The 25840-nt window shown below is 41.1% G+C and overlaps 1 protein-coding gene across 2 annotated transcripts in view; it reads left to right on the forward strand.

Annotated features, from left to right (window-relative positions):
- The window catches only part of NELFA (negative elongation factor complex member A), a 56972-nt gene that overhangs the window by 1255 nt on the left and 29877 nt on the right, over nt 1-25840 (forward strand). For both annotated transcript variants that reach the window (XM_020805919.3, XM_020805920.3), the window contains exons 2-4: nt 13839-14010; nt 20722-20883; nt 22066-22155. In XM_020805919.3, the coding sequence (XP_020661578.1) occupies nt 13839-14010; nt 20722-20883; nt 22066-22155 (424 nt within the window). The remainder of the gene's footprint in view (nt 1-13838; nt 14011-20721; nt 20884-22065; nt 22156-25840) is intronic.

A 25840-nucleotide genomic window follows, 5' to 3' on the forward strand; every position in this document is an offset into this window, starting at 1 on the left:
TCCTCTTGCTATCACACTTTCCCAACATCAGGGTCTTTTCCAGGGAGTCTTTTCTTCTCATTAGATGGCCAAAGTACTGGAGCCTCAGCTTCAGGATCTGTCCTTCCAGTGAGCACTCAGGGTTGATTTCCTTTAGAATTGATAGGTTTGTTCTCTTTGCACTCCAGGGGATTCTCAAGAGTCTCCTCCAGCACCACAATTCAAAGGCATCAATTCTTCAGCGGTCAGCTTTCTTTATGGTCCAGCTCTCACTTCCATATATCACGACAGGAAAAACCATAGCTTTGACTATTCGGACTTTTGTTGGCAAGGTGATGTCTCTGCTTTTTAAGATGCTGTCATATTTGTCATCGCTTTCCTCCCAAGAAGCAGGCGTCTTTTAATTTCGTGGCTGCTGTCTCCATCTGCAGTGATCATGGAGCCCAGGAAAATAAAATCTGTCACTGCCTCCATATCTTCCCCTTCTATTTCCCAGGAGGTGATGGGACCAGTGGCCATGATCTTAGTTTTTTTGATGTTGAGTTTCAGACCGTTTTTTGCACTCTCATCTTTCACCCTCATTACAAGGTTCTTTAATTCCTCCTCACTTTCTGCCATCAGAGTGGTGTCATCTGCATATCAGAGGTTGTTGATATTTCTTCCGGCAATCTTAATTCCGGTTTGGGATTCCTCCAGTCCAGCCTTCCGCATGATGTATTCTGCATATAAGTTGAATAAGCTGGGGGACAATATACAGCCTTGTCGTACTCCTTTCCCAATTTTGAACCAATCAGTTGTTCCATATCCAGTTCTAACTGTTGCTTCCTGTCCCACATATAGGTTTCTCAGTAGAGAGATAAGGTGGTCAGGCACTCCCATTTCTTTAAGAACTTGCCATAGTTTGCTGTGGTCCACACAGTCAAAGGCTTTTGCATAGTCAATGAAGCAGAAGTAGATATTTTCCTGGAACTCTCTGGCTTTCTCCATAATCCAGCGCAAGTTAGCAATTTGGTCTCGAGTTCCTCTGCCTCTTCGGAATCCAGCTTGTACTTCTGGGAGTTCTCGGTCCACATACTGCTGAAGCCTACCTTGGAGGATTTTGAGCATAACCTTGCTAGCGTGTGATATGAGTGCAATTGTGCGGTAGTTAGAGCATTCTTTGGCACTGCCTTTCTTTGGGATTGGGATGTAGACTGATCTTTTCCAATCCTCTGGCCACTGTTGAGTTTTCCAAACTTGCTGGCATATTGAATGTAGCACCTTAACAGCATCATCTTTCAAGATTTTAAATAGTTCAACTGGAATGCCATCACCTCCACTGGACTTGTTGTTAGCCAGGCTTTCTAAGGCCCACTTGACTTCGCTCTCCAGGATGTCTGGCTCAAGGTCAGCAACTACATTGTCTGGGTTGTCCGGGATATCCACATCTTTCTGATATAATTCCTCTGTGTATTCTTGCCACCTCTTCTTGACGTCTTCTGCTTCTGTTAGGTCCCTCCCATTTTTGTCTTTTATCATGTTCATCTTTGCGCAAAATGTTCCTCTAATATGTCCAATTTTCCTGAACAGATCTCTGGTCTTTCCTTTTCTGTTATCTTCCTCTATTTCTTTGCATTGTTCATTTAAGAAGGCCCTCTTGTCTCTCCTTGCTATTCTTTGGAAGTCTGAATTCAAGTTTTCCAAACCCAACAGTGGTCTACTTTGGGCTATAGTTATTCATTGTGTACTTTTAGACTGTGTGAATCCACCTCTCAGGACCTCCAGTTATTGTAAGCAAGGTTTTCTTTTCCTTGTCTGACTTCTTGGTTTATGGGAGAGCATCCTGTGCACCGTTTGTAGATGCATTACAGTTGTGTGGTAAATGTTTACTAGGATTCTGCATCTTCTGACCATACTACAGTACTATAGACATGGTTTAATATGTTTTAAAGCTGCTCTATGGGAAAGTTCCATATACCCAAGATATACCATGCAAATGAGGAATCGGACTAGAAAAACGTCTTCTAGAGGGGTTTTCTTCACAGTGTGGAATAGCATTCAAACATATTGAGTGACACCAACAGAAGCATCTTCATGTGTTAAATTGTATGTAGAAATGTAGCCCCACAATCGATTGTTTCTCCTTCCATTGGCAGCCTTTGTTACCCCTTCTCTAATTTCCCAGTGGTAACCTATGGTCTGAATGGGAGTCTCACCTTAAAATAGCTGATCCCAACAAGCTACCTATGCCTTTCACATTAGCTAGAGTAGGCAGATGAATAAAGTTGCCGTGGGCACGGGTCCAAAGACACGTGGTGCCATAACTTGGTGAAGCAGTCACATGCATGAAAGATTATCTGGGAAAACCAGTGTATGGATTTAAGCTCTGTGGTAGAAAAACATAATATATATGTTCTCAGCAATTCAACCCACATTTATGTATTCCTCTTCTGTCTCTGTATTTCAGTCTCTCTGCTTATAATACAGAGGGAATGAAAGATACATATTTGAACTGTGTTGATATTCAAGTTTTGTCACAGCAAATATAATGTGGATGACTACTGACTTGGCACTAGTACATGTGAAAAGATCAAAGACCACAAAACTAGAGTCAACACTGAAGAAAAAGAGGCAGTATACTAGTCCTTGTACAAAATTCAGAGGTGAGGTGGGTAATAACTATTATCACAAAATCACATAAATTAGCTTTAACCCCAAATTAATCTTTATCAGACTGGGAACCATGGAGTTGGGAGTGATACAGAAGAAACACAGTAAACACAATCATGGCTGAATATGTAAGTCAGAATTTTCTGTTTAAAGCAACTTTCAAAATGGGGCCTGGAGAATCTGATCAGAGACATATGTCGTGCAGTTTTGTTCTGGGAACCATATGTTTCCAGTATAAGGCCATGGCGGGATTTGTTGAATGACTGACAACTAGACATGGGAGCTTCATATTTGTATTGTGGGAGATACGAACATGAAGCTCGGCACCACAGGTGCCACTGTGGTCCATTTATGCTCCCAAAACCAGCCTGGTCCACTCACCAGGTTCCTCACAGTGCATGCGTCAGACAGCGTACATGACATCACACCAGTCATGGACATAGTTCAGCCAACGCTGCCCCAGCTCTCCCTACAGCTGACTGCTCTGGTGAGGAGGCAAGAAGATGTAGATGTACGCATTCTTCTTGGTCTTTGCTTTTGTTTCTTTCTGCACTTACATTTGGAATGTCTCAGTTTGACTGATTTGTTTATCATATGATTCTTTATATGGATTTTAGCCCTTAACACATTACACAAGGCATTACACAAGTAAAATAAAATATAACACAACTGATGGCAAGATTAATCCAGCATCTTGTGATATACCATATTTTTAAGAATAAAGACATTGCCTTGGTACTTTTTAGAGAAACAGCAGAACTACTGATCAGCAGATCTAGTGATGAGCTTAATGAGATTTTGTAACCAATAATTCCTGTAATAATTTTAAAAGCTCACTTCCCAGTGGTTTGTCTTGATTTATATTATTTTGATTGCGATATATCCTGAGCAAGGATGTCTCCTGCAAGAACCATTGAAATACTGATTAAGAACTTTATATGATCTTTGGTCATATTTAACATTTTTTGTTGTAAGCCGCCCAGAGACCTTTGGGTAGAGTGGGCGGCATATAAATTAAATAAATAAATAAATAAATAAAATTTTTTGCACTGCAGTAATATTTGCTTAGAGATATGAAGCAGGCATGTTTCTGACAGGTGCTAAACTTGGTTTCAGCAGTTAAGATTGTGTTCTGTACAGTATATGCTTTGATCAGTAACACTATCTGAGTAGATAGATATAGGAGCTCTGTAGTTGCAAAGAGAGACATGGTCAGTCTTGCAGCTTTGTTATATGTGAAATAAATTGCTATTGGTGCATTTACATCTCTAGTAAAGCAGAGCTTCAAATTAGCTACTTAGAAATAACTAGTTACTTGCAGTGAATTCTCTTTTTTTTCCCAACAGTGAAGGTATAACTAAGTTATGTTATGGTTATAACTTACTGAAGGATAAATTCACTCGCTTTGAAGTATAACTAACTTTTTAGTTATGTGTGCAGTTACAGAGGTGTGGATTCACTTAGTGTCAGAAAAAGAATATTATATGATTGAATTACTGCATCATGGGTGTGCTTAATGTTCCGTGGTGGGTGTTGAGAGGAAGATGAGGTGGACAAGAGGATAGGGTATTTTGTCACACAGGTTAGTAAGTACTACTATAGTAGCATTCAGAAACTGTGCTGCTATTCCACCTCCCCTCCTCAACCGGTGTTCTATAAGTAAAAAAGGTCTTCTCAGGCTTCCTTATCACAATGCCAAAAAAGTCTCTGCTAAGTGATTTCTTTGGCGTCTCAAAAAAAGTAATACTGCTCTTCCTGCTGCCCCACACTACCATTGCCGGATACCATGAAGCATCTGTGCCATTATTATACCAAGTGGAGAATGAATAACATCACCGATGCTTATGCACTTTGCATAATGTTTGTTGATTGTACCTTCAAGTTCTGCTGCCCTTCATGTAGGACTTTATAGCCAACATCTCCATCTCCTGTTGTGTGTGTGTGTGGGAAATCTCATTGTTGGAAAAGGATTCCATCAAGGAAGTACTCAACACACAGGCTATGGTTCGCATTACTTCACTGTCCCCCCAAAATATGGGGGTGCTTTGATTTATGTTAGACCTCAAGGTGTCAAGAGATATATCAAGTCAAAGAGTTCCAAGTGATGACCTTGACATTCTCTTCAGAAATTCATTTTGTATGTATCAGCTTAGTTCTTTAATCTGTTAAGATTATTTTGCATCATGATTCTGTCTTCTGATGTATTGGGTACAGCTCCAAGTTTGGTGTCATTTTCAAATTTAATGAGCATCAGCTCCATTCCCCTGCCCAAGTCATTAATAAAGACGTTGAATAACACTGGGCTTAGGACAGAGCCTTGTGGCAACTCCTTTGTCACTGCCCTTCAGCATAGTGAAGAGCCACTGGTGAGCAGCCTTTGGATACAGCCTGTCAACCAGCTACAAATCCACCTAAGAGTAACATCAACCAGCCCATATGTTACCAGCTTCGCTACAAAAATATTATGAGGGACCTTGTGAAACACTTTGCTGAAATTAAAATACATTACATCCTCCACCTCCCTCTTTGCAACTTTCCTCATCCATGCAGCAATCTTTTTACTTCTACTTTTATTAGATTTTTACCCTGCCCCCCTAGACAAAGTCTACTCGGGGTGGCTTACACACATAATAAAAACATCACAATATAACAAATATCATAAAATCATTTAAAACCTCATAATTTGACACTTATTTTTAATCATAGCTAAGATGAAATAGTTTAAAAAGTTAAAGACTAAAGATAAATTCATTGACTGGAGGGAAGGGCTGTCTAAATAGTTTTTAAATGGCTTTTAAAAACACCCAGCGAGGGTGCCAGAAGGATTTCTGTTGGGAGGCTGTTCCATAGCCAAGGGGCCACTGCCGAGAAGGCCCGGTTTCTTGTTCTTTCCTTCCAGGCCTCTCTCGGCGTTGGGCTCCTCAGCCGACCCTGCTGGCTATGCCGGGTGATTGGGGTAGATCTTGGTGGGAGAAGAGGATCTGCCAAGTATCGAGGTCCCAAACCATAGGGCTTTATACGTCATCATTAGCACTTTGAAGTCAATGAGGAAACGAATGGGCAGCCAGTGCAAAGCAGCCAGAGTGGGGGAGATATGCTGATATTTCCTCACCCCACTAAGAAGCCTGGCTGCCGCATTCTGCGCCATTTGAAATTTCCGCATCAACCTCAAAGGCAGCCCTACGTAGAGCGCAGTACAATGGACTAATCTTGAGATTACGAGCGCATGGACAAGAGTAGTGAGGGACTCCCCATCAAGGTAAGGTTGCAGCTGGGCAATCCGCCATAGATGAAAATAGGCAGAGCAGGCCACGGACGCCACCTGGGTTTCCATGTTAAGCGCCGGGTCCAGATGTATCCCCAAGCTGCAAACCTCGCTCTTTGCAGTGAGAGTCTTTCCCCCACCCTCAGGACCTCCGTCTTGTCTGGGTTCAGCCTCAACCCATTCAGCTGCATCCACTGCAGTACAGTCTCCAGACTTTTGTTTTCAGTCCCTTTGGTCCTGGTTGTGATGGAACTCCACATGTGTGTGTGGGGGGGGCGGAGTTACGCACACACAAAGAGGTGAAGTTGTGTGCATGAGAGGTGGAGCCCCGCCCAGCGGGGCTGAAAATTACAGGGTATGTTGATTACATCCACAGTATTCCTCTTCTCTGCCAGGTTTGTGACGCTATCAAAAAAAGAGATAAGGTTAATCACATTATTTGTTTTAAAGAAACTCATGTTGAATCTTAAAAATCACAATATCCTTTTCTAAATTCTCATTGACTGACTGTTTTAGAGCCTTTTATGGTATTTATGTCAAACTGACTTGTTAAGTAGTTGCCTGCATCTCTTTTTTTTAATTCTCCTTTTTGAAGATGAGAAACAACTTTTGGTTTTCTCCAGTCTTCAAAGACCTCACCTGTTCCCCAGGAATTCTCTAAGATTGTAGACAGAGGCTCTCGTTATCTAAATTGGACGTAGCCCTAGAACCAAATTCCAGTTGAGAGTGACGGATTTGGCACCTCCACTGTGGGTTGGGCTAAAGGCATTTGGTTAGGGCCAGACCAAAGGTGACAAGCTCAGATGTAAATCCAAACTGGCCCAGTGTCAAGCATACAGAACATTCTTGACCTGTAAACCAGAGGTGTTCTTCCATACAAAATCTTCCCACTGTACAAGCCAGAGACCATTTCAGTCCAAAACTTTCCTAGGCATTAGATATCCCCTTGTCTTCAATCTCTGATTGGTGGTAAGGGCAGAAGAATAAGGATAGGTAGCACACCTCATCTTGAATACAAGAAATTCTGCAGACTTGATGGAAAACTGTAGTAGACATGATGCAAGCTAGAAGTGTTCTCACCTAGACTTATTCTTCTCTTATTTCTGGTTCAGATATGGGAGAGAATCAGTTTCAATTGCCTTGGCAGATGAAATTCATAGAAAGAGGGATTGAGAAGTATGACCCCATCTGCCTATTGAGCCTCTTGGATTTTTTAAAATTAAAGTTGTAGATTCATATTTTAAAGTTGTCACTATTCCTATAGATGCTAAACAAATATCCAGATGTAATTAAAGTAATAAAATAATTTAGACAGTAAAAACAATAAAGATGTAATCAAGGCAAAGACAAGCAATAATAAAACAAAGGGAGTTAGGGTTAGTTAATTTTAAAATGCTAACACCCATGTATGTTTTGACCTGACACTAGAACAATTACAATGTTGATACCAGTTGCCTCTCCTTGGGGAGGGTGTTCCATAGTTATGGAAGCTGCAATTGAGAAGGCCTTTCCCTTTGTCCCTTACTCACTTGAAAAAGTGTTTCCCTTGATGGTTATAAGGCTGATATGAAGAGAGAAGCTTCCGTAAATATTTGGCTCTGAAGCCATTTAGAACTTTCAAAATAAACACTAGTAGTTTGATGTTGGTTTGGAAGTGAATAGGTAACTAGTGCATCTTCTTCGAAGACAGTGTAATATGATTCTGCCTGGCTGTACCACTTTCGGTTCTGAGGACCACATTCTTTAGTAGCAGATGTTTCCTGGTCATCTTCAAACTCCACATGTACAGTGGACCCTTGACTTACAGACGGCTTGACTTACAGACTTTTTGAGTTACAGACTTCTCTGGCCACAAAATTTAGGTTTGACTTGCAGACTGAGATTTGACTTACAGACCAGAAAAAAACCAAAATGGAACAAAAACGGCCTATTACGGGATTAATCGGTTTTCAATGCACTGTAGGTCAATGGAGACTTGACTTACAGACTTTTTGACTTGAGAACCGCCTTCCAATACGGATTAAGTTCTCAAGTCAAGACCCCACTGTATAATGAATTATATCCAGCTGTGGGATTACCAAAGCACGAACCATTGTGATAATTCTACCCTGTTCAGTGGAGCTGGTGCCAGGTACTCCTAGCCACTTTGGCCAGCTGAAGTGACAATGTTTGATCAAAGAAAAGAAAAAAACAAACTGTGGATCTAACCTTCCAAGGAGAATGCAGCTCCATGTAGCTTAGAGTGTACACCCATTTCCCAGACACAACAGGGCCTCTGCCTTCTTGATTGAAAAGTTTATTGTCAGTTTATTGACTTCCATCTGGGAAACAAACAAAAAGAACTGGAAAATGTAGTTTAGTAGGGCAAATATGGCTTGATAGGGATAACTGAAACTTGGTAGAATAACTGACTCAAAAGACTGGAAAACAGCCATTGAAGGATATAAATAGTTCAAATGAGCAGAAAGAATAGAAAAGGTGATAAATTTGCACTATACAGTATGTCCAAAATACATATTCCTGAGTTTGGTTGCCCCATTGAGAGCATCTGGATTAATGGATTAATGACAATTGGGGCAACAAAAAAAATTAAAAGCAAGATGATAGTTGGCGTCTACTGACTCACCATCAAGGAGAAGATACAGATGAAATCTTTCCAGATAAATTGCAAGAATTTAGGAGACACAATGATGGAGTAATTGGGAGACTGCAATTACCCTAATATCTATTGGGAAGTAAACTGCCAAACATGGCTCTTCTAAGACATTTCTGGCTTGTTTTGCTGATAATGTTCTTCTTTAAAAAGTAGAGGAAGAAACTATATGATTATGTATCCTTGGCTTGATTCTAATTAATTGGCCTGATTTGGTGGATGAAGTGACAGCAAGGGGAACTCTGGGGATGGAAATGACTATGTTCTACTTTAGTTCTTGATGTTGAAGGAAACAAAAATGGAGTGTAACCACATATGTATGCTGGTTTTAGGAAAGCCAATTTTAATAAACTCAGGACAATGGTAAGTGAGTTACCAGGGTAGGATATCCTAACAAGAAAAGGAGTTCAAAGTGGATGAGAGTTCCTTAAAAAGGAAATTCTAAAGACAGAACTACAAACTATTCTGAGAGAAAAAAATGGAAGGCAGCAGCAGGGGGGGGGGGAAGAGCAATGTGGCTTCATAAAAAACTTAAGAGGACCTGAAAACAAAAAAGGATACATATAGGAAGTGTAAGGAAGGCCAAGCCACAAAGGAAGAGTACCAACAGGTAGCAAAGAATTTCAAAGATGTTGTTGGGAAGGGAAAAGCTGAGAATAAGAATGAAGTTAGCATTGGGCATTAAAAGCAACATAAAATCATTTTTGAGGTACAGGGGTAACAAAAGACAGAGAAAAGAAATAGTGGTCCATCTTAGTGGGAATGAAATATGAGAACAAATGAAAAAGAACTACTCAGATCCTGCTTTAGCTCAGTATTCTCGCAAAAGACAATCAATTAAATGTGAAGTGCAGGTGGAGAGGACAGGATTGCATCTTGAGATTGACAAATAAATAGCTAAGGAATACCTTTTTAGTCTGAACAAGTTCAGTTGTCTAGGGCCTGATGAACTGCATGCAAGAATATTGAAGGAATTAGCTGAAGAACTCTCAAAAACACTGTCTATTATTTTCTTGAAATTCTAGAGGATGAGCAAAGTGGCAGATGACGGGAGAAGGGCTAATGTTGTTCCTCTCTTCAGAAAGGGCAGAAAGGAGGAAGTTGGGAACTACCAACCAGTCAGCCTGGTGTCAGTTCCAGGAAAAATTGTGGAGCAGACTATAAAGTAGTCAGTCTGCAAGGATCTTGAAAATAATGTACCAATACCCTATTTCCCTGAAAATAAGACCTAACCTGAAAATAAGACCTAGTATTGATTTTTCAGAATGCTCGTAATATAAGCCCTACCCCTGAAATAAGCCCCAGTTAAGTGAAGCCCCACCCTCCACCATTGTGCAGCAACCAGAACATGATGATATGACTGTATTTGAATAAGTGTAGATTGTTGTACGTGAAAAAAAATAAAACATCCCCTGAAAAGTTTTGGAGCAAAAATTAATATAAGATCCTGTCTTATTTTTGGGGAAACACGGTAACCCTAACCCAAAGCACATTTGTCATAAACAAATCCCACCAAATTGATTTTATCTCATTTTTTTGAACAGGAATCCTCTCTTGTAGATAGTGGAAATGCTTTGGACATATAATATATCTTTACTTCAGCAATGCTTTTGGCAAAGTACCTTATGATTAATAAGTTAACTAGGTGTGAGTTGGATAGAACAACTATTGGGACAAAGATATCTAAAACACTGTATCTCCTTTGTAAGCCCACCTGGCTATTACAATAATCAGGAAATTTCTTTCTCTTCATTGCACCACCAGCACAAGCACTTTTTTTTGGTGGGGACAAAGAAAATATCAGGTCATATTTTACAAAAGGAGACTGAGGAGAGATGTGATAGCAGTCTTCAGATACTTGAAAGCTTTTGTTTTGTTTTTTTACACATACAAATGATGCTACTTTTTTCTGTAATTCTGTTGCCCTAACATAATTCTACTCCACTAATGTGCAATCATTAAGCTGCAGTACTGCATCAAGTCTCTGCTCATGACCTGAGTTCGAACTTGACAAGTTCAGGTAGCCAGTTCAAGGTTGACTTAGCCTTCCATCCTGAGGTTGGTAAAATGAGTACCCAACCTGTCAGCACCCACGGTTCCCTAGAGAACCTCGGAAGGTCGGACAGAGAGTAATCAGGAGTTTGTACACCCTAAAATAGGCTGAGAGAATCCTAGAGCTCAGCTAGGCGTGTTCAACACCCCTTTTACAAGTCTGCCCTAATAAGAACACCCTTGTACCTTAGGATATTTCTGATAGAAAACCATGTGGGCTTTGTAGTCATTAGACTTACTGTGCACCACAGGCAGGACTCATTAAGTATGCTAGGCCGAGGCAGCACAATCAGATGACCTAAGACAAGATTACTGTTCAAGAAACCAATTGATTTTTATAATCATTGTTTTATTAAAGAAAAAAGTAATTTCCATAAAGAAAAGTCAGTTTATGCAAAAGCAAGCAAATAAGCATTATGCTGGTCAATTACAAAATTGTAGTGAAGTAAAGAAATCATGAAAAATATACAAGTATCCAAAAATAGTAAAAAGAATTCAAAAATCCAAGAAAACAAATAAAAACAAGTTCAGAAGGCAAATAAGAAAATGCCTTCCCTCTAGTTCAATCAGGTAATCCATCAGGATAAACAAAATAGTCCAATTAGGTAAGAAAAGGTCCAAAGTCCATCATTATCCTGTAAAAAGAAAAATAATATACAAAAGAAAAATCCTGTAAAAGAAATATCCCATTCTAGTAATTCAGTCATATTGTCCTAAGAATAATCCACAAGTGTTCTAAGGGTAATCCATGAGAGTCCTTAGAATAGTCCATGAGGGTGTGTATGTCACAAAGGTAATCCATGCATGTCTCTGGGATAATCCATGTGTGTCATAAGAGTAGGCCATGAGTGACATTGTCCATAGGTAAAAGTTCCTTTTTCAAGAGTAACTGGCAAATCCTTATCTCCCCCTTCTCACGGTGTCATCCAATCACAGCATGTCGTTAGGAAAACAGTACTGCTGTACCATCTGACTTCCTTCCCATGGGTAACAGATGTTATTTGGGTTTTCAGTGGTTTTGCGATGAGTCACAACAAAACCCATCTATCTTATCATAGAATGTCCTTCTCAAGCTCTCAGAAAAGCATTCTCCCAGCTCTCACTAGTAACACTCTGCCAGCATTGCAAAAATCATTTAAGCAGAGAAACAAGATGGAACCTCTCTTGCATTTTTCATTACTACATAACCCATCTTCAATACATGATCTTAACCATATATCCCATCTCATCACACAACCTGTTGGGGGTGGGGAGAGCAAAGTGTCCTTTGCATAATTATGTTGTAAACCTTGCAGAGAGTGCTCTGGCAACATGGGGCAGTATATAAATTGGGGAAAAAAGTACAGTGGTGCCTCGCAAGACAAATTTAATTCGTTCCACGGTTAATGTCTTGCAAAAAATTCGTCTTGCAAAACGCGTTTTCCCATAGGAATGCATTGAAATCTAATTAATGCGTTCCTATGGGCAAAAAAAGTCAGGACAATTTGGTTTACAAAGGGTTTATTAAGTGCTCTTTAAAGCGATACATATTGTGCAGATGAGTTCAGAAATTTCAATCAAAAAACTTTTTAAACATCATAGAAAAACATTTAAAAGTCAGCAAACATGAGGCAGGAGCAAAAAACAGAAAACATTTGTCTTGCAAAGCACGGCCATAGGAACATTTGTCTTGCGAGTCATCAACCCCATCGCCCAAACCATTCGTCTTGCCAGTTTTCGTCCTGCAAGGCATTTGTCTTGCGAGGCACCACTGTAAATAATTTAAAATGTATACGAATTATACTAATGTTATTTAAACTTTCATCTATAATGGATAACGAATAGATATGGGGATATTCGTATACAAATACAAATATCCCTGCACAGGTGGAAATAATGAGGGTCTGGCCCCATGAGGCCGGATTGTCCACTTACGATTTTGCTGCTGCTGCCAGCTCCACAGTGGCTTCCTATTGCGCTGTTCTCCACAATGGATTAGCCACTCTCTGACCTAGCAGAGAGGCTTGTCATCCCGCCTCCTGCCAGGATCGATTGTGGACAACGGTACGATAGGAAGGCACAGTGGAGACAGTGGCAGCGGCAAAATTGTGAGTGGACAGTCCAGCTCCATGGTGCCATACCCTTGCTATTTCCACCTGTGCGGGGATATTTGTATTTGAATACAGATACGAACACCCCATCTCTAATAACGAATCACCAGATCCATTCAAAAATTGCTAGTTTGTTCATTTGTATTTGTATGAATCAATGCCCCTGGTGAATCACGAATATGAATTTTAGTGATATTTGATTTGTCAATTTGTTTGGCTATAAAATGGCCCCCAAGGCACCTAGAGACACCAAAAATACAGAGAAGCTGTAGAGGAGCATCAGTAGTTGCTCCTCTGTATCTCTAGGTGCCTGGGGGATCCTTCCTGGTCCTCCTTGTGGATATATAACTCAAATGTCCGAAACCCACACTTCACCAAACATGCAAGGCTTGTAGAGGAGAATCGGGGAAAATTTCCCTGCTAATTTCGTGTCTCTAGGTGCTTTGGAGGGCTTTTAATAGGATTTGAAAGTAAAGCAAATCACCTTTTTTCTGATTTGTGCCCATCTTTAGTAACAGTTAATAATAGTTCTCTGAATAGTGCTTCAGTGTTTCTACATCTGACTAATCGAGTGTAGTATAGAGACCACAGTATTCCAAGCCCCTCCTGCTGAATAATGCAGAAATAGCGAAGACTATACTGTACATTGTGTAGTCTCTTGTTCCCTCTAGTGGCTAGTTCTGGAAAATACACTCTGGAAATACATATAAATATAAACATGTTTTTCTGTGTTGTTTTATTTAGTATTTTCAGACAGCAGATTAAATGAATTGGTGGATACTGATCCCGCAGATAAGTACAATAGGGCCTTTTACTTTGCACCCCTACTTTGTACTTAATTTGAAATGAAGCTGTCCCACCTTTAAAAATTTTTGTAGAATTTGAATTCTGTCATTTCTTGTGATATATATTCACAGCTTTGCTTGTTCAAGAATAAGGATTTTATATTTTTAAAGTTCACAAATGTGCTATGTGTGGGGGCAGTACAGTGCAGTGTTAGGAATATAGACAGCTCTGCGTAGCTCTAGTCATGGATTTGGCTTAGATAATGTGATATACGTAATGATATGGGTAGATCTGTTCCATAATGTACCAACTCTTAATTTCCTTTGAAGGTTCTTTTCTTAATTTCCCCCCTTTTTCTTATCAGATGAAAGGTGCACTGACTGAAATTATCCAGCTTGCTACATTGGATTCAGACCCCTGGGTCTTAATGGTGGCTGATATTTTAAAATCCTTTCCAGATATTGGCTCCCTTAATCTTGATCTGGAGGAACAGAATCCCAATGTTCAGGATATTCTTGGAGACTTGCGAGAAAAAGGTAAGCCCTCCTTACATTTCATTTGCTCTGAAATTAATTGTGTTTCATTTGCTTTCCAAATAAAAAGCTGAATTCTTAATCCTAACTGTTTTCTTATGGTAATAACATGTTGGATGTTTTGAATCTGGAAAACTAGTGGGGCTTGAGTAGAGTATAGTAGCATATGACAGGGGACATTAGCTGTTGGTTCACAGAAAGAATCTTGTCTGTGTCTGATGATACAGGAATAAACCTCTTTTACAACTTTCCAGTAGACAAGAAAAGAGGCTTGGATCCGAAATCTGTCAAAGGTACATATACACACAAATAAGAGTTAACTAAATTTGCTGGTGAGAAGGAACACAGTGACCCCAGCCCCTTTCTTTTGTGTGTTTAATATCTCTCTGCAATCCAGAGTTCAGATTTTTCAATGTTCTAGTTCACATGGAAGCTCTCCATACATAGACGAGGTTTTCCTCTTCAAACCTCTCACTTTTCTTAGGAGCAATGCTCAGTGGAGGCAGTAGGGCACCATGCTCCCTTCTTCTTGTATTTAGTTAGTCTTTATATGGAATACTGAACAGGGCTTGTGTAATAAAGTACGATGTAGTGCTTGTAAAGACGAAACAGGGAATTTAAAAAAGCCCATAAAATGTACAATATCTGCAGTCATTTCTTTTTATGTTGAAATTAGAATTCTGTTGTAGGTTATTCATCTTTTAAATTATATTGAGCTAAATTTGTATATTACAAATTAATTTCTCTGATTGTATTTGATCACTGTAAGGCCTTTAGCTAATGTTTTAGCTTTTGATTTGTTGACATCTTGGAAATGTGAAACATGATCTTTATTTTAAAAGAGAATTTGAACAGCTCTACCTATTATCTCTCATTTGTGTGATGCAAAGTATATTTGGAAATGAGCTCCAAGTGGAATTTCTTTCCAAGTTAATGTGGTGAGGATTATGCTCACCACATATTGAAATTTTCATTCAGGGCAGATTACATTTGGAATTCTTGGACACAAAAAGAAGCCAATAGCAAAATGTGCTTTTTAACCCTGGATCACTTTGAAGATCTTTTTCTAGCTGGAATGTTGTGCTCCTCTGTACCCATAGAAAATCCTTATTTTTAAGAAGCCTGTATTGATACCAGTAGACCATTGTTTAATCCTTACTGTGGTCCTTACTTTTTGAGGGAGGGATCATAGCAGTAGAGAATATAGAGGTAATTCCTCCCAGTCCAGGAGCAAGCCTCTGAACAAGTCTCACACTCTTTTTATTTGTTTGTTTTAAAGACTGAATTGAGGCTTTAAAAAAAACCAACCCTAATCTTTAAAATGGGGGCACAGCATTGGGGATTGTTATCCTTGCAGTGCTCCCATGAGAAATGACACTTGTACATCAGTTGGGATTTTGAAAAGCCTGATGACAGTGTGAGTAGGATTTTTTCAGAATGAAGGAGGGTCACAGCATTGGGGAGGGAAGGCTTACCACCATTCCCTTGGAGAAGCTGGCAGGATAGATGGGTTTGGGACCCTCCATGGGTCATGTCAGTTGTGAATCTCTAGTCTAATTGCTAGTGGTCTCCTCAAGTCCAGATGCTAGCCATCCCTCCTCGATAATGTTAAATAAAATGTTAAATAATGTTAAATAAAATGTAAAATAAAATTGTTAAAACCCAATTAAAAACATGGCTGTTTATTCAGGCCTTCCCTCCAGCCAATTCTTGATTTTTTCTTACTTTTCCTTTTTATTTTTACTGCTGTTCTTGTTTGATTATTATGTATTTGTCTATATTTTATTATTTGATTTTATATTTGGAAGCCGCCTACAGTGGTCCGGTGGGCCAGATAGGCGGGGTATAAATTAAATAAATAATTAAATAAATAAATAAATAAATAAATAAATAAATAAATAAATAAATATAGTTTTAATAAAGAAAAGCAAGAAGGCATCCTGTGATTAGCCACATGCTATTTGTTTGTGGGGGAAAATATTTATGAACAAGTAATCCATTAGATTCATAAATCAGGCTGTCCCAATCAGGGTGTATTCTGGCAGGTAGGCTGCTGAATAAAGCAGTGTTGTACATGTGGTTTATTACCAGGTGAACAAAAATGCATGCTAATTTTACAACAGTCTCAATCCATTTGCGTTGTTAATTATATTCATATCCTGCTTTCCCGCTGGAAATTAGCATTCAAGGCATTTAACAATAAAATAGGCATAATTAAGCCTTGTGGCTATATCCACTTATGGAAAGGGCTTCAGGAGATAACCTCGAGGCAAAATCTGGAGCCGGAGTCCCGGAGGCACTTTGTGTCACTCTGCCAACTCCTGCGACGTTGCTGGAACCAGTTGTATTGGCTCTTGCCTCTCCACTGGACCAGTTCAGTGACGTGGAGAGGGGGGATTTGCTGCTTGGTAACAGCCTATCCTCCATATTATTTTACCCAGGCTTCGTGCTCTGGAGAGGACACTCCAGCTTCGCATACAGCGTCGAAACAACACGGGAAATAGCAGTTACCGGTTATAAGTCTTTGCTCAGTTGGCGTAGAGCAGGACGCCAGGGGCTACTTTTGACGGTGGGAGAGGTCATTGCACCTCACTAGGTAGATACCGCCCGCCTTAAGCTGGGCAGCCCCCAGCCAGTAAGGTGCTACCTCGCCACGGTCTGTTAACTTCATGGGGTGCGTGGGGTTTAGGGTCAAACCTGACAAGCAGATCAATAACCGTGCACCATGCAACAATCGTAAGAAAACTTCTGCCCTAAAGCTGGGCACCTGGAATGTACGGACAATGACCCCTGGCTTCCCTGACTACGGCTTTCCTAACGACCTGCAAGAAATAGACGATGTGCGCAAGACAGCTGTCATTGATATGGAACTGAGTAGACTGCAGATGGACATTGTTGCCCTGCAAGAGACAAGACTGCCAGACTCGGGATCTGTCAAAGAAAAAAACTTCTCATTCTTCTGGCAGGGAAAACCATCGAATGAGACCAGGGAATATGGTGTTGGCTTTGCAGTCAGAAATACTCTTCTGAGATGCATTGTTCCACCTACTGTGGGGAGTGAAAGAATCCTGTCTCTCCAGCTCCACTCATCATCAGGACCAGTCACCCTCATTAGCGCATATGCACCAACACTGTCATCCACTCCAGAAGTGAAAGACAAATTCTATGACGATCTGGCAGCTACTATCCAAAAAGTCCCTGAAAGAGAGGCACTGTTCATTCTTGGAGACTTTAACGCTAGAGTTGGTGCTGATCATAATTCTTGGCCCACTTGTCTAGGCCATTTTGGCATTGGAAAGATGAATGAAAATGGCCAACGCTTGCTGGAGTTTTGCTGCTATTATGGTTTTTGTGTCAGCAACACATTCTTTAACACGAAGCTACAACACAGAGTTTCCTGGAGGCATCCAAGATCCAAGCATTGGCATCAGCTCGATCTAATCCTCACTAGACGTTCCAGCCTTCCTTGTATTACGATCACACACAGTTACCAGAGTGCTGATTGTGATACTGATCACTCCCTGGTGTGTAGTAGAGTAAAACTACGAACAAAGAGAGTATATCACACGAAAAAGGAAGGAAGACCATGTATTGACATCAGCAAGACTTGCGATCATAGAAAAGTGAAGCAATTTGCCCAAGCACTTGAGGAAGTCCTTCCAGGTCCGGCTAATGCAAATGCACCTGAACGATGGGAACACTTCAAGAACACTGTCTATAACACCGCCTTGTCCACCTTTGGCAAGAAGACCAAAAAGATGGCTGACTGGTTCGAAGCCCATTCAGAGGAGTTAATGCCAGCCATCGAGGATAAGAGAAGAGCTCTAGCAGCATACAAAGCCTGTCCTAGCAAGTACAACTTGCAAGCTCTTCGAGCTGCTCGCAGTCAAGTCCAACAGGCTGCCAGGAGATGCTCCAACGATTATTGGCTCCAGCTCTGCTCTCAGATACAGTTAGCAGTGGACACAGGTAACATCAAAGGAATGTATGACAGCATCAAGCAGGCCTTAGGTCCAATACAGAAGAAATCTGCTCCCCTGAAGTCTGCTACAGGTGTGCTCATCCAGGACCGAGCACAGCAGATGGAACGCTGGGTACAGCATTGCTCTGAGCTATATTCCAGAGAGAATGTAGTAACCGAAGAAGCATTAAATAACATTGAGTGCCTGCCTGTCTTGGAAGAGCTGGACAGCGAACCAACCCTAGGAGAAATAAAAGCGGCCTTGGACTCCCTCGCCTCCGGCAAGGCACCTGGAAAGGATAACATCCCCGCTGAAGTGCTGAAATGCTGTAAGGAGATCATCACCACCGAACTGTATGAAGTCTTTTGTCTCTGCTGGAGGGAAAGTGGAGTACCACAGGACATGGAGGATGCAAACATTGTCACATTGTACAAGAACAAAGGAGACAGGGGTGACTGCAATAACTACCGTGGCATCTCTCTTCTTAGTGTGGTAGGAAAGCTGCTTGCCCGTGTTGTGCTGAAGAGGCTCCAGGTGCTTGCAGATAGAGTCTATCCAGAATCACAGTGCGGATTTCGGGCTAATAGATCCACCACTGACATGGTATTCTCCCTCCGACAGCTGCAGGAGAAATGTAGGGAACAACAACAGCCACTCTTAGTGGCCTTCATAGACCTTACAAAAGCATTTGATCTGGTTAGCAGGGATGGCCTTTTTAAAATACTTCCCAAGATTGGATGTCCACCTCGTCTCCTTAACATCATCAGATCTTTCCATGAGGGAATGAAAGGCACTGTAGTTTTTGACGGCTCAACATCAGACCCCTTTGACATCCAAAGTGGAATGAAACAGGGCTGTGTCCTCGCACCAACCCTTTTTGGGATCTTTTTTGCTGTCATGCTGAAGCATGCCTTTGGAGCTGCAACCGAGGGCGTCTATCTCCGGACTAGATCAGACGGAAAGCTCTTTAATCTCTCTAGACTGAGAGCAAAAACCAAAGTCCAACTGAAATGCATGCGGGACTTCCTCTTCGCAGATGATGCAGCCATTGTTGCCCACTCTGCTGAAGACCTCCAACAACTCATGAATCATTTCAGCAAGGCCTGCCAAGACTTTGGACTAACAATCAGCCTGAAGAAAACACAAGTCATGGGCCAGGGCGTGGACTCACCTCCCTCTATTACCATTGGAGGTTGTTCATGACTTTGTGTACCTTGGCTCAGCCATCTCTGACACCCTCTCTCTAGATGTCGAGCTGGATAAACGCATTGGCAAAGCAGCTACCATGTTCTCTAGACTCACAAAGAGAGTATGGCTCAATAAGAAGCTGACGACACATACGAAGATCCAGGTCTATAGAGCCTGTGTCCTGACACACTCCTGTACTGCAGTGAGTCATGGACCCTTTGTGCACGGCAGGAGAGGAAGCTGAACACCTTCCATATGCATTGCCTCCGACTGATTTTTGGCATCACCTGGCAGGACAAAGTTCCAAACAGAGCAGTCCTAGGACGAGCTGGAATTTTCAGCATGAATATATTACTGAAACAGCGACGTCTATGTTGGCTCGGGCACGTCGTGAGAATGGCTGATAGTCGGATTCCAAAGGATCTCCTATATGGAGAATTAGTGCAGGGAAAGCGCCCCAGAGGGAGACCACAACTGCGATACAAGGACATCTGCAAGCGAGATCTGAAGGCCTTAGGAATAGACCTCAACAGATGGGAAAACCTGACATCTGAGCGTTCAGCCTGGAGGCAGGCGGTGCATCACGGCCTCTCCCAATTTGAAGAGACCCTTGCCCAGCAGGCTGAGGCAAAGAGGAAGTCACAAAAGCAGCAAAATCCGGGATCTGGACAGGGGACAGATTGGATGTGTCTTCAGTGTGGAAGGGATTGTCACTCTCGAATTGACCTTCTCAGCCACACTAGGCGCTGTTCCAAGCCCTCCATACAGAGCACGCTACCATAGTCTTTCGAGACTGAAGGATGCCTAAACAATTAAGCACTCTAAACAATTTAGAACAGTTAGAACAATGTAAACAGCCAGTTTGAAGAGCTACCTCTTGATGCCTTTCTTAAAAGCAAAAGTGGGGACTGAATGTAATTCCAAATGGAATGTCTGCTGCAGTTTGAGAGGAACTCGGGAGAAAGCAGTCTCAAGAGGGCCTATTTTGTGGTTTTAAACAACCAGGAAGGTGTCATAACAGGGCAGCAATTGCCAATAACTTGGCACAGTTGTTTTCCTAGGAAGCATGTGAGAGACAAACAAGTGTGTACAATGGCAGGTTTGCAGATGATGCACATTCTTTATTCTGAGTGTAATGGCTGCTAGACAGAAGGAGAGCTGTTCATGTCTTCAACTCTGTCTAAACCAGCTCTTTGTATATGACATTTGGACTGGAGAAATGCAGAATGTTTCGTTGAATGTTTGTATGGCAGAGTGACAATTCAGGTAGTGAGTAGCTATCTCGTGTGTGTGTGTGTGTGTGTGTGTGTGTGTGTGTGTGTGTGTGTGTGTGTGTGTGTGTGTGTGTGTGTGTGTGTGTGTGTGTGTGTGTGTGTTGCAAGGAAAGGATATTGATAGGTAAAGCATTAAAATAACTTGATGCAGTATAGAAGTGCTTTTCTTTTCAAAAACTGAAGAAATTTCCTAGACTGAAGTGTACAATTGTTTCCCTAAGCAAAGATAATTAATAGTATTATTAATGGTTATGATAACTTATTTCCCATGTATGGTCCTTTTCTTGTAGTAAGTGAATGCGAAACATCAGTCATGCTGCCACTGGAATGCCAGTACTTAAATAAAAATGCCTTGACAACATTGGCTGGTCCACTTACACCTCCAGTAAAACACTTCCAGCTTAAACGGAAACCAAAGAGTGCCACTCTTCGAGCAGAGCTTTTGCAGAAATGTAAGTATCAGGACAACTATAGATGCACACCAATAATGGTAAGAAAAATGGGGAGTGGCATCTTAATATTGTTTGTCAGTACCTGTGTTTGAAAAATATTCAGTATCTTGCACCTAGGAATTTTAAAGAGTGAGGAACAGCAACTGTGACTGAGGCACTTAACCTTTTATTGAGGAATCTGTGAATATTGATCCTAGTGGTAGATATATTTGTGTAATAGGCCAGTACTACACCACAATTTCATTTTGCTGCCTTCAAACTGAAATACTGTCCATTTGTGGATGCATACTACAATGACTATTTGAACTTTGTAACTGCACGGTCATAATTTAACATGACATTTGACACTGACATTGATAGATGCTGTGTTGAAGAAGTCAAAAGTGAACATGCAGATGTAGGGGACAGAAAGAATAGAGAAAGAAGAAAAACATGGACACTTTAGTGAAGAGGTGCTTTTAGGTTTTGTACACTTTTGGAAGAAGGAATTAAGATGTGTAGGCTTTGGTTCTTAGATCTCCAACTGATAAAAACTTAAATGTTGAAATTCTTCTTCAGTACTTCAAAAGGAGCAAGTGTTTTCTTTTCCATCAGGCCACCATAGATTGAAAAGGAGAGAGATAAATAGATATAGTACTGTAGAGATCTAAGTGACTTAAAGATATTAGCATTGAAAATTTTTGGCGTGCTTTAGAACAGGGGCCTCCAAACGTTTCAGCATGAGAGTCGCAGCATATATTTTACACATTTTTGTGGGCCGAACGAACATGCGCATGTGTGTGTGTGCGCACGCTCATGCAGGCGCAGAGTGAAACCCTGCCCCCTACCAGGGACTCATTGTGCAGTTTCCCCTTCCAGGCCTTCCATCATCGTCTTCGCATCCCTTTAGTTAGCTGCCCTTCCGTGTGGGCTGAAGGGAACGAATCTGAGCCTGCAGACCTGAGCCTGTGGGCTGGATAAAAAGGCAAGGCAGGCCGGATGTGGCTTGCGGGCAATAGTTTGGAGACCCCTGCTTTATAATGAAAATGTACTGATTCCCTTGAACTAGGAACTCGCCATATTTTAGATATAATTCTAAAAGATTAGACGTATTTATAGTCTTTTAAGATAGCTCAGCTATCCATTTATGAATTATTGGGTTTTTTTTAAAAATGTAAACATTATCTGACACTTTATTTCCAGCTACTGAAACTGCCCAGCAGCTCAAGAAAACAGCTGGAGTGCCTTTTCATGCCAAAGGACGGGGGTTGGTAAAAAAAATTGACACAACAAGTAAGAGTTATTTTTTCTAGCTACTTGTATATACACAATTCAACTCTACATGTGTTATCTTTCATATTCTGGAAGATTTATTTTAAAAATTAAGAATTTGATCCTGTTTTCTCTCAGAGGGCTTGTTGGGAACAACCAAAGCTGCAGAGAATCATAGGATATCTTTTCCCCTTAAACGTTCTACAGACAGAACCTCAGCCTACCAATAGATGACACTATAAATTCCTTCCCTTAGAGGTAGTGGATGGGAGGAGAAAGAAGAAAAATAAAAGAGAAAATGACTCCTCCATCCCACCCACCCCGGTGTGATTTCTGTATCAGAAGCCCAGACAGACACAAAGCCATTTGCAAATGGTTTTAAATATGTGCAAATAAAAACACAATAAATTACAATATTTAAAATATAAATGTATAATAATATTAAAAAGGCTAGTCATTTAAAAGTTTAAAATGCATTCAGAACCTACCACAAAAAATAATGTACAGCATTCTACCCTTTTTTCTGTCCGATTTAATTGCTAAAAGACTCCCTAAAAGGGAAGGTCCTTACATATCACTGGAAGGACAACAGGGATAGGGGTGAATCTGGCCCCTGAAGGGAGGGCATTCCACAAGCTGGAAGCAGCCGCTGAAAAGGCAGTGGGGCTGACTCACTTAATATGGAGGTTCCATGCCTTCTTTGAGCTTTCTGGAGCTAAGTGGAATTTTGATGGGAGCTTGATTTCCCACTGCTACTGAGCATGTTCAAAGGGTGTGGCTCCTATTACAGTGGACCCTTGACTTACAGACGGCTTGACTTACAGACTTTTTGAGTTACAAACTTCTCTGGCCGCAAAATTTAGGTTTGACTTGCAGACTGAGATTTGACTTACAGACCAGAAAAAACCCAAAATGGAACAAAAACGGCCTGTTACGGGATTAATCGGTTTTCAATGAACTGTAGGTCAATGGAGACTTGACTTGCAGACTTTTTGACTTGAGAACCACCTTCCAATACGAATTAAGTTCTCAAGTCAAGACCCCACTGTATTTCTGCCCATTTCTAAATCTCTCAGTGGAAAAACAAATATTGAAATGAGGCATCAGACCTGAGATGGATGGCATATTTTGTGAGTATACATTCTGTGCTCCTCTGTATACAGAGGAATACTATTATTAGTAAGCAACATCTCCCCCTTCACTTTCTCTGTTACTGACAGAAACAGGAGAATAACAAACTAATTGGTCTAGGGCAGCGGTCCCCAACTCCCCGGTGCGTGGCCTTGGCAGGACCGGGCTGCGGAGACAGTACTCCTGCCCACCTGCCCACACACCTCCCACGTACGCACGTACCCCCCCATACACAGATGGATGCCCCACCCATGGACGCACAAATGCACGCACGTCTTGTCCACGCATGCACAGATGCATGAATGGCCCCCCACATGCACTCACGGATGTCCCACGCACGCATGGATGCACACGTGTCCCATCCAGAAACACACAGATGCTGTCCCACACACCCACCCACCCACTGAGCCAGTCCATGGTTCGAAAAAGGTTGGGGACCACTGGTCTAGGGCATATGTCAAAAGGACACTAAAGGATAGCCCATCCAAATGCAGTATATCTTTGTTCCTGTGTCAGACTAATAGTGCTGGATAATTGGTAAGGGTATGGACCATGTGAGTACACATAAGAGGTTGAGAAGGGGAATACTCCAGAGGAGGCCACAGTTTGTTTAGAACGTCTGTATGTGGGCAGATGGAATTCTGCCGATGACAGAACTGAGTAATAGCTGTGGTCCATTTGTCAAATCTCTGGAAAGAGTGTGAGTGTCTCCACTGTGGATCATCATAAGAAAGAGCTTGTAGGGATTGTGAGAAGAAGCAAGTTGAAGTGCCTTTCAATAGTCTAAAATATCACTTCTATAAGAGGTTTCTGTGTAAGAGTTGTAGGAATATACCCATTCCCAGATGCAAATGCCAAGTACTTTTAGGGAGGAAGAATATGTTAGATTATAGAAGCCACTGTAGCTTATAAATTGTATTAGATTTAAAAAATGGGTAAACTTCTCTGGTTCATTTGGCAGATACTATTGCCATGAAGAAACCTTACCTGCATGGAGAAGTGATGCATGTTGTATGTTTGCTAATCACTCAAAGGGTGTGAAAGTCAACTGACAAAGCATTACCAGTAAAGTGGAGAGTTGGAGAGATGGTTTGATACATATTGATTAATCCTGTTGTGAGAATAGATAGAAGATCCACAGTGTATGTGATGCTGGGATAGGTAGTAGATACATCTTAATAGAAAAGCAGCAGGCCCTGTTTCTAAGGCATGGGAGAAATTGAAGAATATCTATCTTGTTAAAAGTTTGTGGATGAACCTGTTATGCTATGAGGAAGGGGATGACTGGAATCTGTATGATTTCTGGGTATTGTAAAGAAGTCTGTAATTCTGAGGGAAAGTGGCAGGCAGCATGCATTCATCAAGCCATCAGGTAGAGAATCCCTGGGTCCACATGGCAAATACTCTTGTGCCATCTTCCTTCATACAAAGGTGTTTGGTAGTCAGTACACTATTGGTGGATCATAAGTTGCAAGTCTGAGCTGTCAAAATGTGGCCAATATGCAGTTTGTGTAGTATGCTAATACAGTGGTGCCTCGCTTAACGATGTTAATTGGTTCCATAAAAAAATCGTTATGTGAAAACATCGTTAAGTGAAACACCATTTCCCATAGGAATGCATTGAAAACCGATTAATCCGTTCCAATTGGAACAGATTAATGCTTGCAATCATTAGCCCACCTCCTGAAACGTATGCAAACTTAATTTGGTGTTGTTCTGAGTCGTTGTTAATTTTTGGTGATTTTTTGTTTTTCCCTCATTGAACTCTATTGAACTGTCCGTCCAATGGATTTCAATGAGAGAGAAAACAAAAAATCACCAAAATTTACGACGACTCAGAACAACACCAAATTAAGTTTGCATAGGGTTCAGGAGGTGGGCTAACGATTGCAAGCATTTAAAACAGGTTTCTAACAGTTTAAGACACTTTTACAGGAGCGAAAAAGGGACATCGTTAAGTGAAATTCCCCCATAGAGAACATTGTTAAACGATGGGGGAAATTCCTCAAAGAAACCCATCGCTATGTGAATTCATCGTTGTATGAAGCAATCGTTGTGCGAGGCACCACTGTATTTTGACCACCATGTATGGGAGGAATGGAAGTGATTGCAAACACATGAAGATAGTGTGTATGCACATCTGATGAGGTGGGCTGCAATCCATGAAAATTTTGCCAACTAAAATGTAATGATGTTTAAAAGGCCATAAGGCTTTTTGTTGACATTGCTGCAAAAAACAAGCATGTTACCCCCTGGAAAGTTCTTTTTAAAATCCCCCTAGGTAAGAGACCCTTTCTAATGCTGCCGTTATAATGCTGAACATGAGCAGGAGCAGTGGGAGCCTCATCCTTTGAAACATTGGTAACAGCTGTTGGGACAGTGGGCTCTCACCAAAGTCCTGCTCAGTTCTTGACTGCATTAGGCCAGGCTCTGAGTCAAAAGGGTGACTTAAACAGTCTAGAAGTAATGATAACTCCCTTGCTGGAGGCTCCCTCCATTCCCTCATTACTTTAGGTTTGTTTTTGTATCCTAAAAGTATACCTCTTGTATTTACTGTGTTATGAAAATATTTTGA

The sequence above is a fragment of the Pogona vitticeps genome, chromosome 3, assembly GCF_051106095.1.
Source record: "Pogona vitticeps strain Pit_001003342236 chromosome 3, PviZW2.1, whole genome shotgun sequence".
In the NCBI taxonomy this organism is placed as follows: Eukaryota; Metazoa; Chordata; class Lepidosauria; order Squamata; family Agamidae; genus Pogona; species Pogona vitticeps.